At 43.7% G+C, this 21,134-nt stretch overlaps 1 protein-coding gene across 3 annotated transcripts in view; it reads right to left on the bottom strand.

Annotated features, from left to right (window-relative positions):
- USP7 (ubiquitin specific peptidase 7 (herpes virus-associated)) overlaps positions 1-21,134 on the bottom strand; it is a 71,139-nt gene that overhangs the window by 7,849 nt on the left and 42,156 nt on the right. For all 3 annotated transcript variants that reach the window (XM_011984195.1, XM_011984197.1, XM_011984196.1), the window contains 18 exons: positions 20,796-20,934; positions 19,993-20,081; positions 18,736-18,844; positions 17,056-17,186; positions 16,530-16,584; positions 15,472-15,552; positions 15,280-15,370; positions 10,997-11,079; positions 8,584-8,693; positions 6,371-6,527; positions 5,137-5,281; positions 4,420-4,550; positions 3,334-3,468; positions 2,417-2,518; positions 2,118-2,223; positions 1,180-1,272; positions 1,028-1,095; positions 560-660 (listed from right to left, as the gene is read on the bottom strand). In XM_011984195.1, coding sequence (XP_011839585.1) covers positions 560-660; positions 1,028-1,095; positions 1,180-1,272; positions 2,118-2,223; positions 2,417-2,518; positions 3,334-3,468; positions 4,420-4,550; positions 5,137-5,281; positions 6,371-6,527; positions 8,584-8,693; positions 10,997-11,079; positions 15,280-15,370; positions 15,472-15,552; positions 16,530-16,584; positions 17,056-17,186; positions 18,736-18,844; positions 19,993-20,081; positions 20,796-20,934 — 1,926 coding nt within the window. The remainder of the gene's footprint in view (positions 1-559; positions 661-1,027; positions 1,096-1,179; positions 1,273-2,117; positions 2,224-2,416; positions 2,519-3,333; positions 3,469-4,419; positions 4,551-5,136; positions 5,282-6,370; positions 6,528-8,583; positions 8,694-10,996; positions 11,080-15,279; positions 15,371-15,471; positions 15,553-16,529; positions 16,585-17,055; positions 17,187-18,735; positions 18,845-19,992; positions 20,082-20,795; positions 20,935-21,134) is intronic.

The raw sequence follows: 21,134 nt of genomic DNA, 5'->3' as shown, positions 1-21,134 counted from the left end.
ACAACGTGGTGGCTTTACATTCTCATCCCACTACAAAACAAAACCCCCTTAGGTAACAGCACCTGCGCCTCCTCTACAGGAGCAGACTTGGACGCAGTGTCTTGCCCACAGACCTGACAGGTGGTGGAGCCCAGTCTCTGACCGTGAGTCAGTAAATCAGGGCTTTCATGTGCCATCGAGCCGCTTTCAGACACTGAGTGTCTAAGACCAAAGACTGGTTGGTTTCCATGAAGACAAACTGAAATGAATTACCCAAGTAGGTACATTCTAAGGAGTTTTGATTTCATAAATCTTAGGGGAAGGAAGCAATCATTGCCACCCTGCTAACAGTTGCCACGTGCACTTGAGACATCTTAAGGAATTGAGAAGAGCTTTATGAAATGAAAATGTTCACCACACCTAATTTCAAAACCCAGAGAAAGCCTGTCAACAGAGCTACATTAAAAAAACAAAAACAAAAACGTGGCTCAGGATCTAGGTACAAATGTTTCTTGGTTCTACAACTTAAAAAAATCCTGAAATTAGTAGAAAGTGATACAATCCTTCACAAGGTACATACTTCTGAAATACTATGATGTCACCATCCATTAGTTCATCAAGGGCTTTATCAAGAGACACGTCATAGTCCTGAATTCTCTCTGTTAAATTCGGTTTAACTTCCTACAGTGAAAGATATAAAATTGTTACATTGCAAAGTTTGTCTAATGTTTAATATGGCCAGATAGTCTTCCATGTACTTAAGTATTTTCTGTACACCCAATTCTATTCACGTTTTAAGTTAAAATGTTAACGGAAAAAGCTAAATAAATCCACAAATATGTAAAACTAATTCTAAAAAAATAAAAAATAAAAAATAAATTAAAAAAAAAAAAATCACAAATCTAAATATGTCATTCTCAAGATCATCTGAGGCCCTGAGTTAGTTGGTAGACCTAACAGAGTAACAAATTTGGGGTAAAAAGAACAAACAAAATCCTCCACAAACTACTAAGAATATACTAATTATGGAAAAATAAACCATCCAAACCTCATAGAGGATAAGGCTAGTATCTTGAATAAATCCTGCTCTGTCACACATAACTGGGAGCAAGTCACCTAGGAGAAAGAAGATATTGTAAATGTGTAGCTGTAATGTACTGAGCAAACTCTACTCCGAAGGTAAGTGCACAAAGGACTTACGTATTTTACAGGATATTGGTGTGTAGATATGCCCACAGTAATTCAAGCTCCGCGTTTTGGGATCATACATCTTCAAAAATAACATTACATCATCTACAAGGTTAATAAACAAGTTTTGTTAAGATCCAAACACTCAGTACAATGCTTAAAAAACAAAAAACAACCAAAAAAACAAAAACAAAAACAAAAAAACCAGTAAGCTGAATAGCTCAGTGACAAGTGAAATGACAGCTTAAGGTACCTAAAAGTTACTTCAGATGTGGCTCAGTCACGAAGCTGAGGCTATGACCGCAGAGTTTCCGAACATCAGACCCATGGAAACCCACTACATTTAGACAGTCAAGACGGTATTGAGTGCAGCAAACTTAGAATTCCTAGTTCTGAGACCTGGCACTGACTGGCTGGAAGAGCGTTGCCACGGGAAGATTGCGCATGGTCTTGTGTCTTTGCCAGAAGTGACCACTCACAGCAATAAAAGTGTCATTTTATAGCAAGGGTCAGCAAATTCCGATCCACCTGTTTTGTCGATAAAGTTGTACTGGAAGACAGCCAGCCCGTTCATTTACATATTCTCTGTGGCCGCCTTAGTACAGACAGAAAGGCCTGAAACGCCTGAGATATTGCCTATCTGGCCCCTGACAGACGTTTGCAACCCTGCTCTTTAGGATCTGACCAACGCGATTAGCACAGCACAGCAGCTGAGACTGAAGACAGAACAGGACGGCCCCACATGGCTGCTACTGTCTCCGGGCCTCACAGGAAACTTGCAGCCAAGTCAGTCTTATTTGACTTCATCAGGAAGTCAAGTGAGTATTTGTGGAATTGATCAACAGATCTTTCTGCAAGGGAAGAAGGCTTAACCCTGTGTGTTTAGAACAACAATCCAGGAATCCAATGCTACTGCTCTAAGTGCAGGCAGGCGTCTCGTGGGCACTTACGATCTTTATCAAACTTGGGTAAGGTCGCTCCACTAGCAGCCAGCTCGGGATCAACTGTTTCCAGGAATATTGTCCAAGGGTTTTCATTATCACTGAGCTCAATCATCTATTTCCAAAAGAGACGCTGATTTTAGAAGAGTCTAATGGCTTAGGTGACAGAGCGAAAAACTACAGTCAAGTACTGAAGAAAACGTCCAATTCTAGTTAAGTGGACCAAAAGGGAAACAAGCTGCACTAAGTGCAGAGGACTAACACCTCCTGCACGGTTCCAAACCAGATACGCTATTAACAATATTTACTGTTTTATTGCCGTCGGCTTCATTATCTAACATTGCTGGCCGTTTTGTTCCATTACTCCTTGCTTGCATGGGCCACAATCGAATTTGATCTTGTGGAAATCCCTGAAAAAATATTAAGAATAGATTAAGATAAAAACACACTCATATTTTAGTCCTCTGTATTACACACACATATGTATATACATATACATATATATACATATACATACATATATAGTCAAAATGTTAATGTTAAGATTGTGATTGTAGGCCAGGTGCTGTGGTTCACGCCTGTAATCCCAGCACTTTGTGAGGCTGAGACGGGTGGATCACGAGGTCGGGAGCTCAAGACCAGCCTGGCCAAGATGGTGAAATCCCATCTCCACTAAAAATACAAAAATTAGCTAGGCGTGGTGGCGGGCGCCTGTAATCCCAGCTACTGGGGAGGCTGAGGCAGGAGAATTGCTTGAAACCAAAAGGCGGAGTTGCAGTGAACCGAGATCGCGCCACTGGGCAACAAGAGTAAAACTCTGTCTCGGAAAAAAAAAAAAGAAAGAAAGAAAAAAGACTGCGATTGCAAGAAAAAGAATTCTAATTCTTTCCCGGTTGATTTGGACAACTGACTTATCCTTCAGGATCGAATGCCCATTTTACAAAAATAAAGAGGGGATGGGGGTGCAGGGAGTGGAGTGGAGAATGAGGAAAAGCGGTAGAAACATGTCTGCGAAATCCTGTAGGTACCCCAGAGCCGCAGTCAGGGGGTCAGTGGTTTTCTTGCACTTTCTCAGGCAGGAAACATTCCTGGGTCACACCCCTCACTGTCAGACAGTAGCTGGACCCAGCACCCACCCCCAAAGGCAGTTAGTCTTTTCTAGTGACAGGGAAGGAAGGTGGACCTTGGGAGCCAGGGTGGGGACATCCATAAGACCGGCACGCACCATGGTCTGAGAGAGGCTCTGAACAAACTCAGCAAGCGAGGAGTTCTTCAACACTTTGAACACAGTGTATTTCACTTTTTCTTCATCGTACATGTCATTTCCTTGGTGGCCACAAAACTGGTCCTCTGCGACTATCTGAAAATTTGTATGAAAACACAGAAAAGACTTGACAACTGACAAAAAATGAGTCCACACTGAACACATTTAAACATTAAAATGCTGAAAACTCATTTTTTGTTCCAAAGAAACTTCTTCAGAAGACCAATGAAGAAAAACAGCATAAAATGACCAAAATGTAAACCTATTTATTTAGAAATAGGAGGCTGTGGGCTGGGCACGGTGGCTCACGCCTGTAATCCCAGCACTCTGGGAGGGTGAGGCAGGTGGATCACCTGAGGTCAGGAGTTCCAAGACCAGCCTGACCTACATGGAGAAACCCTGTCTCTACCAAAAATACAAAATTAGCTGGGTGTAGTGGCACATGCCTGTAATCCCAGCTACTCGGGAGGCTGAGGCAAAGGTTGAGGTGAGCAGAGATCATGCCACTGCATTCCAGCCTGGGCAACAAGAGTGAAACTCCGTCTCAAAAAAAAAAAGAAAAGAAAAAAGAAAAGGAGGCTGTGTTTCACTGCAATAACTTAACTCACCTATGAATTGGACCTAGCTACATAGCCAACTGTGAGATGACCTCCTCCCTTCTCCAACCCCTATAGTACTTTCTGAAGCAACACACACCCTGACGTGCACTTGATCGCTACTCTGCCCAGTGACCTGACTTCTGACACCCAAGTCTTTACTCCTGAACCGGCCCTGCCCGCCACCAACAGGGCCAGGTGTTACAAATGCTCAGGCAGCTGCCCAGAGCAGCTCAGGGCACAACAGTCCTGGTTTGTGTATCAGGAACTACTCTGGGACTGAGACCAAGCTCAGGAGAGCACGTGGAGCAGCTTCTCTCTGGGCAGTTGCCCTGCGGTGCGGTGGGTGACCCAATGGTCCCAGAGGGGTGGGGGCTGACCTGCACGTGCGTACAGAGATGGGTGCCCTGCTTCATGGTGACCCAGGAGTCCCAGAAGGGTGGGGGCTGACCTGCACTTGCATATAGAGATGGGCTTCCTGCCGTTCCTTCCGCTTCTGAGCCTCGATCCTTTTCTCTTCTTGTAATCGCTCTACCAACTGCTGAGGAATATCATGGTCGGTGACCGCCTGTAAAACTTCACCTGCAGGACAAAGGCATCCTCTTTGACCTCTGCAGATGGACTTTCGCCTCCTTAGAAGCTCCTGATTCTAGGTCATCATTAATAAGATAATCTATTAGGCCAGGCTTGGTGGCTCATTCCTGTAATCCCAGCACTTTGGGAGGCCAAGGCAGGCAGATCACGAGGTCAGGAGATCAAGACCATCCTGGCTAACATGGTGAAACCCCATCTCTACTAAAAAAAAAATACAAAAAATTAGCCGGGCGTGGTGACGGGCCCCTGTAGTTCCAGCTACTCAGGAGGATGAGGCAGGAGAATGGCGTGAATCCAGGAGGTGGAGCTTGCAGTGAGCCGAGATCGCGCCACTGCACTCCAGGCTGGGCGACAGAGTGAGACTTCGTCTCAAAATAAAATAAAATAATCTATTAACGTGAAATTACTTGGTACCATGAGTCTGCACAAGCCCAACCCTGCTTGTTTCTGGGCTGTTGTAAATGTAGTAGAATAAGCATAAAACATGTCTGGACAAAAAAGGATACTGTGAATTCATGGTACAAATGTCAAGTCCACCACAGTAAAGGACAGAACAAAAGTGAACGCTACTCACTCAGTTTTGATTCCCTGATATACACTAACATGTAAGCATTGGTGCAGTGTCGAACAGACAGGTCGTCATCGTGACCCCCATAATTGTGCTCAATTGCTTCCTCTTTAGTGCACCTTGACACCACGTCGTCATCAAATTTACACCACTGCAAGGAAAGCAACACACATCAGCAGCGATCAAGCACTGTGACAAGCACCCAACACTAGAAGGCAGCGTTGTTCTAAAATGTGTGAACTTCCAGGTATGCCCCTGGTTGAAAAAATATACATGTGTATACATACACGGGCACACAACTTGATGGTGTGCTAGGCAGGCAGAGCCTCAGGCATCCACTCATACAATTCACTAGGACCTTTGCCATCCCCATTCAACATTCTGTGGGCATTACTACCGTTCGCCCAATGGCAATTTTTCTAATCTACTCAAATAGCCCGTTTTCCACTTAGGTTCAATCTACTGACATTACCAACTCTTTACAGAATTAAAAAGGCCATACTGAGCACACCAAATGAGAGTTCAAATTTTATACTTTAGTTATAAAATTAAATGGGTTGTTTTATCCTATCCCATGGCATTTTATGGAATCAAGTTAAGGGCCAGACTGAAGTCAACATGGCATGTCTCTAACAGTTATCTTCCCATCTGCCTTGTGCCATATTAAATAGTGGCGAGCGCTACTGTTACAAGTACTCTTCACTGTTTTCTCATGCTGTGGGGTACCTCCATCAAATCTCCTTGGCAGGAGCTGGGTGCTGGCCCTGTGGTCTTGGAGGTAGATTCCAAGATCCTCATCTGCCAAATGAGTATGGCGCCCTCTACGCTCCCAAGGGTGGTGGTGAAGACTGCATGAGATTCCCATGAGAGGAAACAAGAGAGGACCAGGGGGCATGCAGAGGGACATGCAACCAGCCGGCGTCTCCGACTGGGCCCATGGCATGGGTAATTATCCCACAAGCATTCAGAAGAAAATGTAAGTGTCTCACATGAGATATAAGGGATTCTGTAGGTTCCAACATTGATTACTAACGAAGAGAAGCACAAATGCTAATTTACTATTTCCCTTCAAATCTCAGCAATTAAATAGATGGGACAACAGCACTTAGTAGCCAGAGAATACACAGATCAATCAGGGGTCCCTGACAAGGTCCCAAGTAGGAACCAAAACAGGCTGAAGCAGAGCGTCTGTGTTAACTTTCTGATGAGCTCGCATTCAGTCCTGGGTCCCAGCACTTACTTTGCCATCCCCTTTAGGGTTTAGATAAACCACATAATGTCCGCCATGATTATCTCCACTATGAACCAGGACTGCATGAAGAATATAATTTGCAGGGTCCTTAGGATCTGTTTTTTGCAAAAATTCATCAAGTGGTAACTGCTCTGGGAATTCAAACCTATTAGAAAACATTTTAAAAGAAATTCAGTATTAATTTACACACAAAAAAAATCACACTTTACAGTAAGTAAGGCCATTTAATGTATTGGCTCATCTTTAATGTGATAAGCATGAACTGCCTTGGGAAGGCCTATGAACTACATAACGTAATGTCTACTTGATGGAAATAATTATTCCTAGTCAACATAATAAATACACACTACGAATAATTTATAGGCTGGGGGAATTCCAAATATATCAAGAAATGATTCTGAGGGTCGAGAGGTTAAGACTACTAAGGATATCTGCAAACTGAGAAACATGAAAAATCAAATTCAGAAAGACATGTAAAAATATTTCCCACTCTGAGTATCGACTCAGTTTTAATATTCTACAGACATCCTGAATTCGACAAAGTTTTAACTGGCTCTACAAATTTTGATTTACTTGACCAAATTTCACCATCAGGGTTGCAAAATTAAGAGGCAGGAAGGCAAGTTCCACGGGTGGGGGCTGGTCCCAAGCACAGCATTCGCCCCGCCTGTGAAGCAGCCAGCACTCAGTTCACAGCCCCTGCAGCCTTCAGGAATGGTGGCCTCAAGTTGCCAAACCTTCGGATTCCTAAACGATGCCAATAGCATCTATGTAAAATCTCACAACTTAAAAAATGTTTGCCACTGGCTCCAATAAAAACAAAAACAAAGTAAGGACCTAAAGAAACATACCAACAGGTGGGAATTGGTCTGAAGGCTGCCAGTTTGTGAGTTCTGGCTGAGACAGCTTCTGACCTATATAAAGACTGAATGGGTGACAAAAGGCTCAGCTGGTGGCAAGTAACATGATTTGATTATACTCTCCGTCAAACCTGAAAGCTGAATAACCAATCTACATTCCACACAAAGCTGGTGCTCAACCTACTCAGGATAAAACTACTGTATCCTCTATCAGACAAGGTAGTGCACACTGTCACTCCTGCACCTGGTATTTTAACAATCTAAAAACTACTTGTGGCTGGGGGTGGTGTTTCATGCCAGTACTCCCAGCACTTTTGGGAGGCTGAGGCCAGCAGATCACTTGAGACCAGCCTGGCCAGCATGGTGAAACCCTCACTCTATTAAAATACAAAAATTAGCCAGGTACTTGGGAGGCCGAGGCACAAGGATCGCTTGAGCCCAGCAGTTCAAGGCTGCAGTGAGCCATAATAGTGCCACTGCACTCCAGCCTGGGCAACACAGCAAGACTCCGTCTCAAAAACATAACAAAATAAATAAAAATAGGGCCGGGCGCGGTGGCTCAAGCCTGTAATCCCAGCACTTTGGGAGGCCGAGACAGGCGAATCACGAAGTCAGGAGATCGAGACCATCCTGGCTAACAAGGTGAAACCCCGTCTCTACTAAAAAATACAAAAAACTAGCCGGGCGAGGTGGGAGGCGCCTGTACTCCCAGCTACTCGGGAGGCTGAGGCAGGAGAATGGCGTGAATCCGGGAGGCGGAGCTTGCAGTGAGCTGAGATCTGGCCACTGCACTCCAGTCTGGGCGACAGAGCGAGACTCCGTCTCAAAAAATAAAAAAAATACAAATAAAATAACTACTTGTAATTGGCATACAAACAACTACTTTAGCATTCCTGAAAACTCTAGCACATTCTAGAAGTTGACGCCAACTGAGAGACAACAAAATAATGGAAAATCCTATTTAAACAAATACACTGAAAGTCCCTGTGAAATAATATTTACAATTGGTCAAAATTAAATTTATTAGAAATCCTGTGAATGCAAGATCTGTGAACCAGAAACAGCCCCATCCTTGTGGACTTAAATCAGCCACAGCAGACAGCAGAGCTGGGACTGGGCAAAGCATCTTGAGAGGGGAAACAGACTCGGCAGAGGCGGCCTCTGAAACTTGACATAAAATAATTCCTTTAACACTGCTGCTCTTGGGACACAGAGGTAGAAGGGAAATCTAAATAAATCAGACGTGGGACTGAAAATACAAAGACTGAGGAAAGCACTGAGACTAACCCCCTAGACCAGCGCAATGATGAAATCTTAACTTTACATCCCACTACAGATTACCTATCATTGATCTTGATATTTTGGTCCGTCTGAGGGTCATACATAAATCTCATCAGTTGTAGATGTAACACTGGTGGCAATGTTAGGAATTTCACACCTTTCTCCGCTTCCTGAACATTGAAAAAGAAATGCAAATGTAGTTAGCCTCTACTTACTCCTCCTGGAAGCAATGAAATCAACAGCGGCTCAGCAAGATTGGAACATGTCTGGGGACTCTGGAGACAAAGGCAGGGAAGTTTAGATGTCCATTTAGGGCATCTTTGAAATGTTTTCTTTAGGTCTGTTTATGGGTCTCTTTGTTCGTTAAAATAATGCTGCACCAGCATGACTGTGAGATTCTCTTACCTTGGATTCTATTCTAACTTGATATCCAGCAATGGGGGAAGAAATGGTTAAGGAAATTTAGACAGTCATTTGCTGCTGAATTATACAGTCATTAAACACTGTGCAAATTATGGAGATCCACAGAAAAATCGTTAAATGGAAAAGCAGAAAACTCTGGTTCTAATTACGCAAGATTAGGTATGCTTACGAAACGCCCAAACAGAACAAGTAGCAAGGAACCCAGTGATGGGCTGGCAGGATTATAAGCTTCCTTTCCTTGGGCTCTTTGATGTTTGCATAAGAACCCATGTATCACAGGGCACGCCCTTAGTGCTTATGGCTCAATCCCACTTCTAAGAAAGTTCTGATCCAGTGTCAGCAAGGCCCTTCCCCAGCTGACTGCCAGCCTCTGTGGGACAGGACACCCCAACTTCTCAACAAGCCTTCTCTGGGGACATCGGACTCTACAGCTCTCGCCCCGCTCTGTCTCTGCTCCATCTTGGCCAGCTCTTTGTTCCTCAGTAAAATCAGGCTTTGCCGATCTCACCCACGGCCAGGTGGTCAGGGTCCCTCAATGCACGTCTGACTCACAGCTCTATTTCCAATGCAGACCTTCCTTCTGGCTGGAAACCCACCTGCCCCGTAGCTAGCAAGAGACCTGGAGGAATTGGGGGCCATAACAAGACACACCCGTATGCCAAGGTTCTCGGATGTACATGAGCTGCTCGTTTAAGACAGGGCTATCTCAGGAAAGACAAACACAGACCTCAGGAGCCCACTCCACAGTGGGGAAGGGCCTGTTTTTAATACAGCCTGAAAGATAAAAGGATTCTGTCTCCACCGCTGTCCACTGAGGCTTTGACTCAAATACATATTGCTCAACCAGACCCTAAAACATCCAGAATAGAAAATAGTAATTCTTGTGAGTAGACCAGAATATTTCTTAACCACACCAAGCTGCCAAAGTTCTCATTAAAAAATAACTTTCTGGCCAAGCGCAGTGGCTCACACCTGTAATCCCAGCACTTTGGGAGGCCGAGGCAAGTGGATCACAAGGTCAGGGGTTTGAGACCAGCCTGGCCAATATGGTGAAACCCCATCTCTACTAAAACTACAAAAATTAGTTGGGCATAGTGGCGGGTGCCTGTATCCCAGCTGCTCGGGAGGCTTAGGTAGAAGAATTGCTTGAACCCGGGAGGCGGAGGTTGCAGTGAGTCGAGATCGCACGACTGCACTCTAGCCTGGGGAACAGAGCGAGGCTCCATCTCAAAAAAAAAAAAAAAAAGCAACTTTCTGATCTATACCTCAGTTTCTCAGTCCAACTGGACAGACCTAGCAGAAGAGTACATTTGAAGCTGACTACAAAATGGGTACACGGGCATCATGAACTATACACTGGCAGGCTTTGTAAGCACACACCGGCCTGAAATTTTTAATTATAAATCAGTTGAGTCAATGAGTCAAGGTTATAAGATGACATAACAGACCCTGGATCACTGGATCCACGAGGACACTGCAGATCCAACAGACCAGCCAGACCAGCAGCCAGGAACAGTTCATTTCCCTCCATCCAAGCGGGGGCTGGCCACCTGGTCACGCACCATGCTCACTGCTCTGTCAGATGCCCAGAAAACTAGGGGCCACAACCCTAGAGAACACACTCCTCATTCTAAAGTCGGGATCCTCAGAAAACTAAATTCATTAAAAATACATTTAAAAATAAAGCAACACGACCTAAATAAACACAGTCCAACTCACCAAGAAATGCCACTTGTGACCAGGAGAAACTGAAGGAAAACTGGAGCAGTGACACCAGTAAGGTGAGGAACGGGGAAAGGATAAGATTCCTAAAACCCCACGAGACCCTCCATCCTGCTGGATGTGCTTCTACGGGATAAATCAGCTGCATTCCCATGTCCTAATACCCCCTCACCCTCCCCATTCGACTATCCAAGAAACAGAATCCTTGTATACTCTAAATACCAGAAACACATGAAAGGGCACAAGCAATTTCTTATTTAGCAATTAAAAGAACTGGAAATAAAGAAGAAAACTACAATAGGACACTAGCACAAAACACCCAAGTTACCTGTAAGCCATGTTCCCCAGCGTCGTATTTATTGTCCCCATCGAGCTGTTCTACTGCCACATAATCCACAAATGATTCAAATACTTTGGAAAAGAGAGAGAAAAGTCAATTGCTAAAGCTTCATTTATAATATAGCCAACCCAGGTATAAGTTATTTAAATCAGCATATTTAGGAATAGCAGAGAAGGTAAACAACACTAATTAAGAACAGTAATTCTCCCCCTGTAGCCAATACTGTAGGTAAATGTGCTGTTAGCACCTTTGCTCATTGGCCAAAGGTCATTAGTATCTTTCTTAAGGACATTAAAATGACAATATGGAGGTAACAGTTAAGGTTTTACTGTTATTTGAACAAAGCACACACTGTAAAGCTATGATTATGAAGACAGCTTGGAATTGGGCAGTATGGACCACCCCTTGGTCTCAAAAGCAGAGATGCACAAAGGTGAACGGCTGCCTGATGTGGCAGAACAAGGAAAACCTCGATTTCCTCAGAGGTCAACACGGGATGGAGTGGAAGTTGGTCCTGGCATCTCCTCACCCCCACTTATTCCAGGTGGATTGTAGATAAATGGAAAAGGCAAAATACTAAAAAGTAATAGAATTTTACAGGACATAAAAAGCAAACAAGGACACACTGTATTTCCCTAAAATTAAGAATGGTAACATTAAGAGTGAAAGGACGAGCCACATGCTGAGGGACAAGCTCTCAATCCAACACAGAATTGTGCAGCCAGAGTGTATGGAGAGCTCTTCCTGCTCCGATCATGAAGGAAACATGCAACTGCACAACACTGAAAACAGTTGCAGTCACGCTCCGAACACATGTGGTACAGGACAGGGATCCCTGACGGGACAAATGAGAGTCCCGTGATGGGCCCAGCTCTGCTGAGAGTTTACAGGCTGCAGCCAGCGAAAGGCAAACCCAGAAAGAGCCAAGAAGTGAGAATCAGAGGAGCCCAAGGGAGCCGGAACCCGAGGGGCAGAGTAGCCTAAAGCAGAATGCTGCCCAGAAAGCAAGATCTGGGGATGTGCAGTTTCTTCCGAAGCTGTCAGTGAGAACCGACTAGTGAAATCGAGGAAATTACCTGGGGCAAGGGAAAGACGCAGCAAGAGGATGAGGACTGGGGGGAACAACCTTCAGAGCTCATGACAGGCTGGGAAGTCTGTGTTCCCATCAGCCACAGCGGAAAAACCTCTGAACACCTGGGAGACTCAGCTAACAACTAAAAGGACGTGGGGACAGGTTATCCCTCAAGTAAAACCTGTTCTCCCACCTAGCAAGGCTTAAAAACAAGACTCAAAGGAAGCAAATGATTAACAAATCACTTATCTGTGCGTAAGAGCAAAGGTTAGTAATATCTAACGCCCAGCAAGATAAAAATCACCATGCTTGCTGTTCAATAAAAAGGTTACCAAGCATGTGGCCCAGTACAGTGGCTCTGTGGCTCGCGCCTGTAATCCCAGCACTTTGGGAAGCCGAGGCGGGTGGATCCCATGAGGTCAGGAGTTCGATACCACCCTGGCCAAAACATGGTGAAACCCCGTCTCTACTAAAGATGCAAAAATTAGCTGGGTGTGGTGGCGGGCACCTGTAATGCCAGCTACTCAGGAGGCTGATAGGAGAACTGCTTGAACCCAGGAGACGGAGGTTGTAATGAGCCGAGACTGCGCCACTGCACTCCAGCCTGGGCGACAGAGTGAGACTCCGTCTCAAAAAAAAAAAAAGAAAAAAGAAAAAAAAAAAGATTACCAAGCATGCAAAGAAGCTGAAATCACCACCCAAGACAAAGAGAACAATCCTTCAATAGAAACCGACGCAGAAATCTCACCGATGACAGAATTAGTAGACAAGAGCATTATCAACTTAAGTCCAACGGAGAAGAAAGCAAGAGCATACTAAGAAGAGACACAGGGCTGGGCATGGTCCCAACACTTCGGGAGGCCAAGGCGGGCAGACTGCTTGAGCGCAGGACCTCCGAGACTGGCCTAACACGGCAACACCTTGTCTCCAAATAATTATAATTAATTGATAAATACATAGAAAAAAAAAGAACAGATAAAGATTTCCATTTAAAAAAAAATCCAGGCCAGGCGCAGTGGCTCAAGCCTGTAATCCCAGCACTTTGGGAGGCCGAGACGGGCGAATCACAAGGTCAGGAGATCGAGACCATCCTGGCTAACAAGGTGAAACCCCGTCTCTACTAAAAAATACAAAAAACTAGCCACACGAGGTGGTGGGCACCTGTAGTCCCAGCTACTCGTGAGGCAGGAGAATGGCGTAAACCCGGGAGGCGGAGCTTGCAGTGAGCTGAGATCCGGCCACTGCACTCCAGCCTGGGTGACAGAGCAAGACTCTCTCTCAAAAAAAGAGGAGAGAAGAGGGAAGAGAGAAGAGAAGTGAAGTGAAGCGAAGCGAAGCGAAGTGAAGTGAAGCGTGAGGCGCTTGGGGCCGAGAAACAAATGAACAAGAGTGAGGACACTACCGCCCACTTCTCAGAAACGATGCGAGCAAGAAGATGGTGGAACATCTAACAGACCAAAGGCAGGAAACTGCCAATCTAGAAGTCTACACCGACTTAAAATGTCTTTCACAACTGCAGATGAAATAAAATCTTTCCAGGCATGCAAGCTGAAAAAATTCATCTCAGCCAACCTGCACTCAATGATTCCTAATAAGAATCCATATCCAAATTAAAAACAGAGGAGCACTGCAAGCTGTAAATATGCGGGTCAACATAAAGCACTTCCCCTCCTCACTCTTTTTATTTTATTTTACTTTCTTGAGACAGGTACTTGCTCTGTTGCCCAGGATGGAGTACAGTGGCGCAATCATGGCTCGCTGCAGCCTTGAACTCCAGGGCTCAAGCTATCCTCCCGCCTCAGCCTCGAGTAGCTGGGACTACAGGTGCATGCCACCACACCCAGCTAATTTTTGTAGTTTTTGTAGAGATGGAGTCTCACTATGTTGCCTGTCTCACTATGTTGCTGGCCTCAAATTCCTGGGTTCTAGCAATCCTCCCGCCTCAGCCTCCCAAAGTGCTGAAATTACAGGCATGAGCGACCACACCCATCCTCCCCCTTATTTTAAATATTTCTTTAAAAGAATGACTATAAATCAGCTAAGGGAAAAAAAAGAAGCCAATACTAAAATTGTTAAAGTATTTAAACAAGCATTTTATAAAGGAAGATATCCAAATTGCCAATAAGCATTTGAAAAGGTAAGAACAACCTCACTGATCTTCAAGGAAATACAAACTAAAATGCAGACAGCACCATATATACTCCCACCAAAATCTTTCCACGTCCGGCAACTGACAGCTCCAGTGTGGGTATGGAGCAACTGTAACTCTGACACCTTGCTGATGACTGTGAAACTGATAAACCACTTTGGGAATCCTGCTAACTTTATCCATCAAGCTGAACATATGCACACCCTACAGGCCAGTAATTCCTCTTCCTCCAAATGCAAACAGGCATTAAGAATGGTCAATCTGCCTTATGTCCAACCACCTCAAACGGAGACCAACCCAAATATCAATCAGAAGAAGAAAGATTTCAAAATTTTTGTGGTATATTCTCAAAATGGAATACTATAAAGCAACACAAATGATTACTATGACTAGTCCCAGTGTGGATGTATCTCATGAATGTGCTCAGCAAAAGAAATCAGACACAGGCTGGACACAGTGGCTCACGTCTAATTCCAGTGCTTTGGGAGCCTAAGGCAGGAAGGCTGCTTGAACCCAGGAGTTGAAGACCAGCCTGAGCAACAAAGCGAGACCCCATCTCTACTTAAAAAAAAAAAAAATATATTAGCTGGGTGTAGTGGCACACACCTGTGTTCCCAGCCACTGGGGAAGCTGAAGCAGGAGGAGTTTGAGGCTGCAGTGAGCTATCATTGCACCACTGCACCCCAGCCTATACAGCACAAGACCCTATCTCAAAAAACAACAACAAAATAAACAAATACATCCTACTACAAAATTCTATTTAAATAGACACCTAAAACATGCAAAGTTAACCGAGGATGTTAGAAGTCCACATGGTGGTTTCCTGTGAGGAGAGGGAGGCGGTGGCTAGGAAGGGCTGTGGGGGTGCTGGCCAACACTAGAGCTGGGTGGAGGTGACAAGCCTGTGGTCACCCAGTGAGCTGTTTGCTTAAGATCTGAGCCATTCTCTGTGTTTAGACTGTTTAAAAAAACATCACTTGTGTAAATGAAACATTAAACCACAATAGAAATCATCAAAAGATCATGCCATTAGATACACGCAACACTTACTATTTTTCTTTCCTTTGATACTTAGCTGGATATCATAATAATCTTCTCTTCTATCAGACCGATAGTCTACTTCTTTACACTGGATATAGGACTGCAAATAAGGAAAGTTAAAAGTGACTTAAGTAGTAATAGTCAAAAAATTCATATTCTAAAACCTTTTCAAAAGATCTTTTAGAACTGGTAGCCACATACCACCATTTTGCCGCGGAATAATTTGGGTATAGTGCCCTCTACACAGGTGCCTTTCATCTTATTTTCCACATTATCAAGCAACTGAAAAAGAATGTTTTGGCTTTAAAAAAACGTTTTTATGCTTAATATATACATTAATTTTATAATTGACTACAAATATCAATGTTCAAAGAAGTTGTAGACTATAAAAATATGACCTCCGGCATGCAATTATCAAAAACATATACAAAATCTTCTTTCTTGGCTGGATTTTTACAAACATCTCTACATGCAACAGTTGAGGTTAACCTTTTATACAGCCTTTGGAATAAATTAGTAATCTGTAGTGCCTTTAGAAGCATTTTTATATTTTTTTTACCTCTGTGGAAAAGCATGTAAAATTGTTCACTAAACTTAACTCGTAATGGTCCACACCAAGAGATTAATGAGGTTGAGCCTGTCAACAGGATTGACTGGTTTGTCCATGGATATTTAATGAACTGGATTCAATCCAGCTAGTGCTGCAAAAAAGAAAACACACCTTGCCCAGCCAATCACCTTGAACAGCCATTTCATGTTGTGTGTGTGTGTTTCTGTGTCTTTAATCACAACTGGAAGAATGAGGATTTGCTAGCGACTAGTGACGCCACGGCGAGAGTAATCGCCGCATACTGAGTTCTGCTCAGTGAGAACCTCGCTGCACAGGAGGGGTCTGGACACTGGAGTAAGAATAGAAGTCACCACTCTACAGTGACTCAGGACCAACGGGACAGCCAACAAAGCCAGTCTTTGGTTCCTGGATTAGTAACTCATGTATATATACCAATTTAACAAATTAAAAGCCTACTGCCTGCTAGTATAAAATTCAAGCTTCCTCACTTCACCTTCAAATCCCTATTCAAATAATTCTTACCAGCCTTTAAAACTAGACAGCTGCTGCCTTTTTGTAGCCTCAGTCTGATCCTAAACAAAGATGGGCATTTTCTGAATTAGGTCTGAGGTTTTACTTGGTAATAACTCTGACAATGCTTCAAAAAATATTCATTGTAAGAAATATACAAGTACTGCTTGAAACTTACCACTCGACAAAGCTCCTGAACATCATGTTGCATGAAGCTATCTAAAGTTTCCCACCTTTCAAAGATAAAACAAACATCTCCATTTAAACGCTCAACTTTCAAATGAGCAAATTAAAAGTAACTTAGATTGAAAAACTAAACTGGATAGTCAGTTATTATTCTCAAATTCCTTTCCTGTGAAGATTATTTTTGGGAGTTATAATTCAGATGGATTTACTGCTAGGGGAAGTGGTGTTTCCAAGAAAATGTAACAAATTTGAAAGCAATACAGGTTCTTGTGTTGAAAAGTAAAAACCTTAAGCGGTGAACTCTTTCTCAAGCAAAATTCTAAAACAAAGTATCTATTTCCAAAGAAATGAAACAAATAGAATGATAAAAGCACTGACACCATTAAACGCTCAAGTCTCCCTAAATTAAGTGCCTACAGTATGCTCTACTAACTTTCCTATTCTCTACTCATTTGTCCTTTTAAAAAAAAAAAAAAAAAGAGGAAGCAGAATGGCAAAGGCAGATGTCTAATACATACCCAAATGACTTTGTTAGCTTTTTTGTTCCTACAGGTTTATCACTGTGTTGTAATTCATAGAACACCCTTTGTAATGCTAAAGGGACGCTTTTAGATGAATCGTCCCCCTCGGTTGGCATCATGTATACAGCCTGAAAGAATTAATTCAGATTTAAGAATTTATTCTGAGAAGATGCAGGGAAATTTAAAAAACAGTAAGAATTTAATCTTCATGTTTTAAAAAATCATTTCTAATAACACAATGACTAAGATTGTTGTTAGGGCTTTTAATGATCCCCAAATCGATGAGAAAGTTTACAAAATCATGAACATCTTTAGGGATACTAGAAAACACAAAAATGCAAAAATAAATTTTGAAAATCACCACCCATGTGAGACGGAGTTTCGCTCTGTCTCCCAGGCTGAAGTGCAGCGGTGCAATCTCAGCTCACTGCAACCTCCGCCTCCCAGCTTCAAGCAATTCTCCTTCCTCAGCCTCCTGAGTAGCTGGAGTAACTGGCATGCACCACCACGCCAGGCTAATTTCTGAATTTTCAGTAGAGACGGGTTTTCGCCATGTTGGCCAGGCTGGTCTCAAACTCCTGACCTCAGGTGATTTGCCCACCTTGGCCTCCCAAAGTGCTGGGATTGCAGGCGAGACCCACCGCACCCGGCCTCACCCATATGTTCTTGATAAAAAGATAATAGAGAAAGAAGCAAACAAAAAACAAAATCACCCTCCCGAGAACTACTTTTATTTCCTACTTATTGGAGCACCATTTCTTAACTTAGCATTACTTGTGAACAAAACATTTGATAAAAACTTAAATGTGACTAGAATTACCCACACTGAGCTGTCCCTGGGATATATCACGACAACCTGTCTGGGTGGCTGTGCAAACATGCTTTCAAGGCTGACAAGCCAGCCAGCTCCCTGCCCACCCCACAACCAGGAGTGCCGATCTCCTGTGCTGCTTCATCATAATCACATGTAATTCTCAAAGTAGAACTGACTGACTCAGCTATATTAGATTTAATGTATGTCTATTCTTTTTATTGAAATATTCAATAAAAGTAAGTTGCATTGACTTTTCAACTCAGTTTTGATATAAAACTTTGCAAATGTTGCTGTTAATGGATTTTATGATTGTTTTTCTAAATACCTTCACAAGGTGATTTCTAACACAATGTTAAGTCTGTAAACTTCGATCATGGTTAGGCATGGTGGCTCACGCCTATAATCTGAGCCCCTTGAGAAGCTGAGGCAGGTGGATAGCTTGGGGTCAGGAGTTCGAGACCAGCCTGGACAACATGGTGAAACCCCACCTCTACTAAAATATAAAAATTAGCCGGCTGTGGTGGCGGGTGCCTGTAATCCCAGCTACTCAGGAGGCTGAGGCCAGAGAATCACTTGAACCCGGGAGGCAGAGGCTGCAGTGAGCCAAGGTCACACCATCGCACTCCAGTCTAGGTGACAGAGCGAGACTCCGTCTCAAAGGAAAAGGTTGGCGGTGGTAACTCTGAAACACTGAAGCAGTTTACAAAGTAGTGTCCCAACACCGGGGAATGAAAATGCAGTCCCTGTCTAAGGAGACAGGGCCAGGGGAGGGAGACTGGGATGTTTGTTGAGAAGACTTTGCTCTGATATACCTGAGGAAAGGGTGGGCAGAAGGCTGCAGGAGAGGAACACTATCCATTTACCTTTCGTAGCTGATTCGTGAAAAATAACGTCTGTAGCAGGCTGTTCATGTAACAAGTCGCTCCCTGATTCTTTAAGCCGACATAGCCTGTGTGCTTCTTTGAATCCCACCTGAAACATCAGTTCAAGGTTGAGGGGATCTTGCAGAGATACCCCACTGCTCCTGCAGTATGTGTGGAGCAATCTGACTCAAGGTCAGCCTTAAGGAAACCAAGGCCAGGAGCACTTATCACACAGCATCCTTCGATGGTCACCGATACCCTTCTGCTTGCTCCACTGTGTGAACTGGTGCAAATGCAACCCCCACATTCACACAGCCCTCGAAGCACCTGCCTGCTGACAGTGGCACTCCTGTCACTGATCAAGCCCAGCACCAACAGACACTTAACGGAGACCTGCATGCTCATACCCAACATGCCTCACAGTAGAGTCTGGTTACATAATTACACTTATCACACGCGAGGTCAGCACAACATGAAAAAAGCTGAAACTTATCTTTTCTGTAGACCCACACACAAGAAGAAACAGGAGTGTGTATTCGCCAAGTTTTGCCTCAGACTTCTAAACTCCCAGAGCTTTTTTTATTTTGTGATTTTGGTGGTTGTTTGGGGGAAGATAAGATTCTCGGAACTAACTATGTCTTGTACCTTTCCACCCCCACCCCAAGTAGTAAAAGGAAGCCACAGAGAACGGTGCCAGAAAGTAGAGCAATCCTCCCACCTCCACGCCCATCTCCCTCTGTACACAATGCCATGACATGAACACACGACAGTCACCAAGCAGGACCAGTGCTGGAGGAGACACCTACTGTGCAGTACCATTCACCCACCCTGCCACTCCAGGGGTTAGTTCCCAGCCTTGGAAACGCTCAAGTACACCTAACGGCCTGGTCATGCCTCTTTACTCCTCGCTCACCATGTTAGTTGTTGGTGATGCTCGCCTCTTCCCTCAATCCCCTCTTCCTCACACTCGGAGAGGACTTCCTCCCTGCCCTCATCAAAGTAACAACAGAGCACCTCTGCTCTGGGTATTTATGTACTGGTTATTATACAATTATGTTCCAAGGGTCTAACATGTAGAACGGCTCAATCAATCCATTAAAAGAGTGGCAAGCGGGCATGACTCTGTGTGCCACAGAGCAAGCGCAGAGAGGACGCTTACTGATTAAATATGTGCATCTCTGTTACATGCATGCCAAAGCTTCTTTCACTGCAGCACAAAAGACATTTTTAACAGCACCCAATTAAAGAAAAACTTACGCAACTCCATGGGGAGCATCCGCCTGTACAAAGACTTCAAAGGTAACTTTGTCATCATCTATAAATCCTTTCTCAGGATCGGTCACTTCCTATAAAACATAAATAAGAATATCCTGCTTGAATAAGAACACACACTTTATTCCCAAGAGACAAACTACATTAGTACCCTGTACTTAATACAGATTAAAATACTTTTTTAAACATACATCCCAACTTTGTTGCTAATTTTAGACTGTTTCAATTTGCTTTTAACAGTGGTCTCACAACACACACAGCAAATGCTTGGCACCTCAGAGGCATCCCAGAGGTACCCAGGGGCTCAGAGCCACAGCATGGACAGGAGAAATCTGTGCTCCTCTAAGGAGGCGAGGGGAGGGGCTGGAGAAGGCAATGATAAGTGACTTAGCAGAGTAAGAAGGAACATTCCTAGATTGTTCCACCGGCTACCACCTCTGCAAAAAGGAGCCAAAATGAACTGAATGAAGTTACTGGAGTCACGTGGAACCACTCAGTACTATGCCTGAATCATGAAAGGACCTCAAACAGCATTATGTCTTTTAAAGGAAATTTAGCCCACTGGGAACTCCCTTTGAATGACTGACTACAAGGTGAGACGTGAATCCAGAAAGCTGCTAAAAACCTAGAATAGGAAACTGGAGAAAACATGTTTTCAAAGACACCTGTCCAATTCAGAAAGCAAAAATCTAGCTCTAAAATGAATAAAGGACTTGAAAAATCAAAAAGGTAAGGGAACAACAAGCAGTAATGCACCGATTATTTAGACTAAATACACCGTTACTTACACTCCAGGCCATAAAATTGGAAAATCCCCAATCATTTTCTTTATGGAAGAACAAATGACTAATACGACGACTGAACGACTTTTCATCATCTCTGTAATTTATTATCTTCAGCACTGCTTGCGCATGGCAAGACCACGACCTGTTTAAAAGAATAATCTGAGCCTTAGTTGACATATTCACCAGATGTTACACATTTTTAAAGACAGTAAACATAGCACACCAAAATTCCCACTTATGTTTTTGCTGCTCTCTCCTTTCCGGTTGGGGTTAAAGGTAGGACGGAGGCATTTTTACCTTTAATAGAAAAAAGGGTGTTTGGGGCTCCCCCAGTGTATTCTG

The sequence above is a fragment of the Mandrillus leucophaeus genome, unplaced genomic scaffold (assembly GCF_000951045.1).
Source record: "Mandrillus leucophaeus isolate KB7577 unplaced genomic scaffold, Mleu.le_1.0 Scaffold263, whole genome shotgun sequence".
Lineage (NCBI taxonomy): Eukaryota > Metazoa > Chordata > Mammalia > Primates > Cercopithecidae > Mandrillus > Mandrillus leucophaeus.
This window is presented reverse-complemented; position numbering and strand designations above follow the sequence as displayed.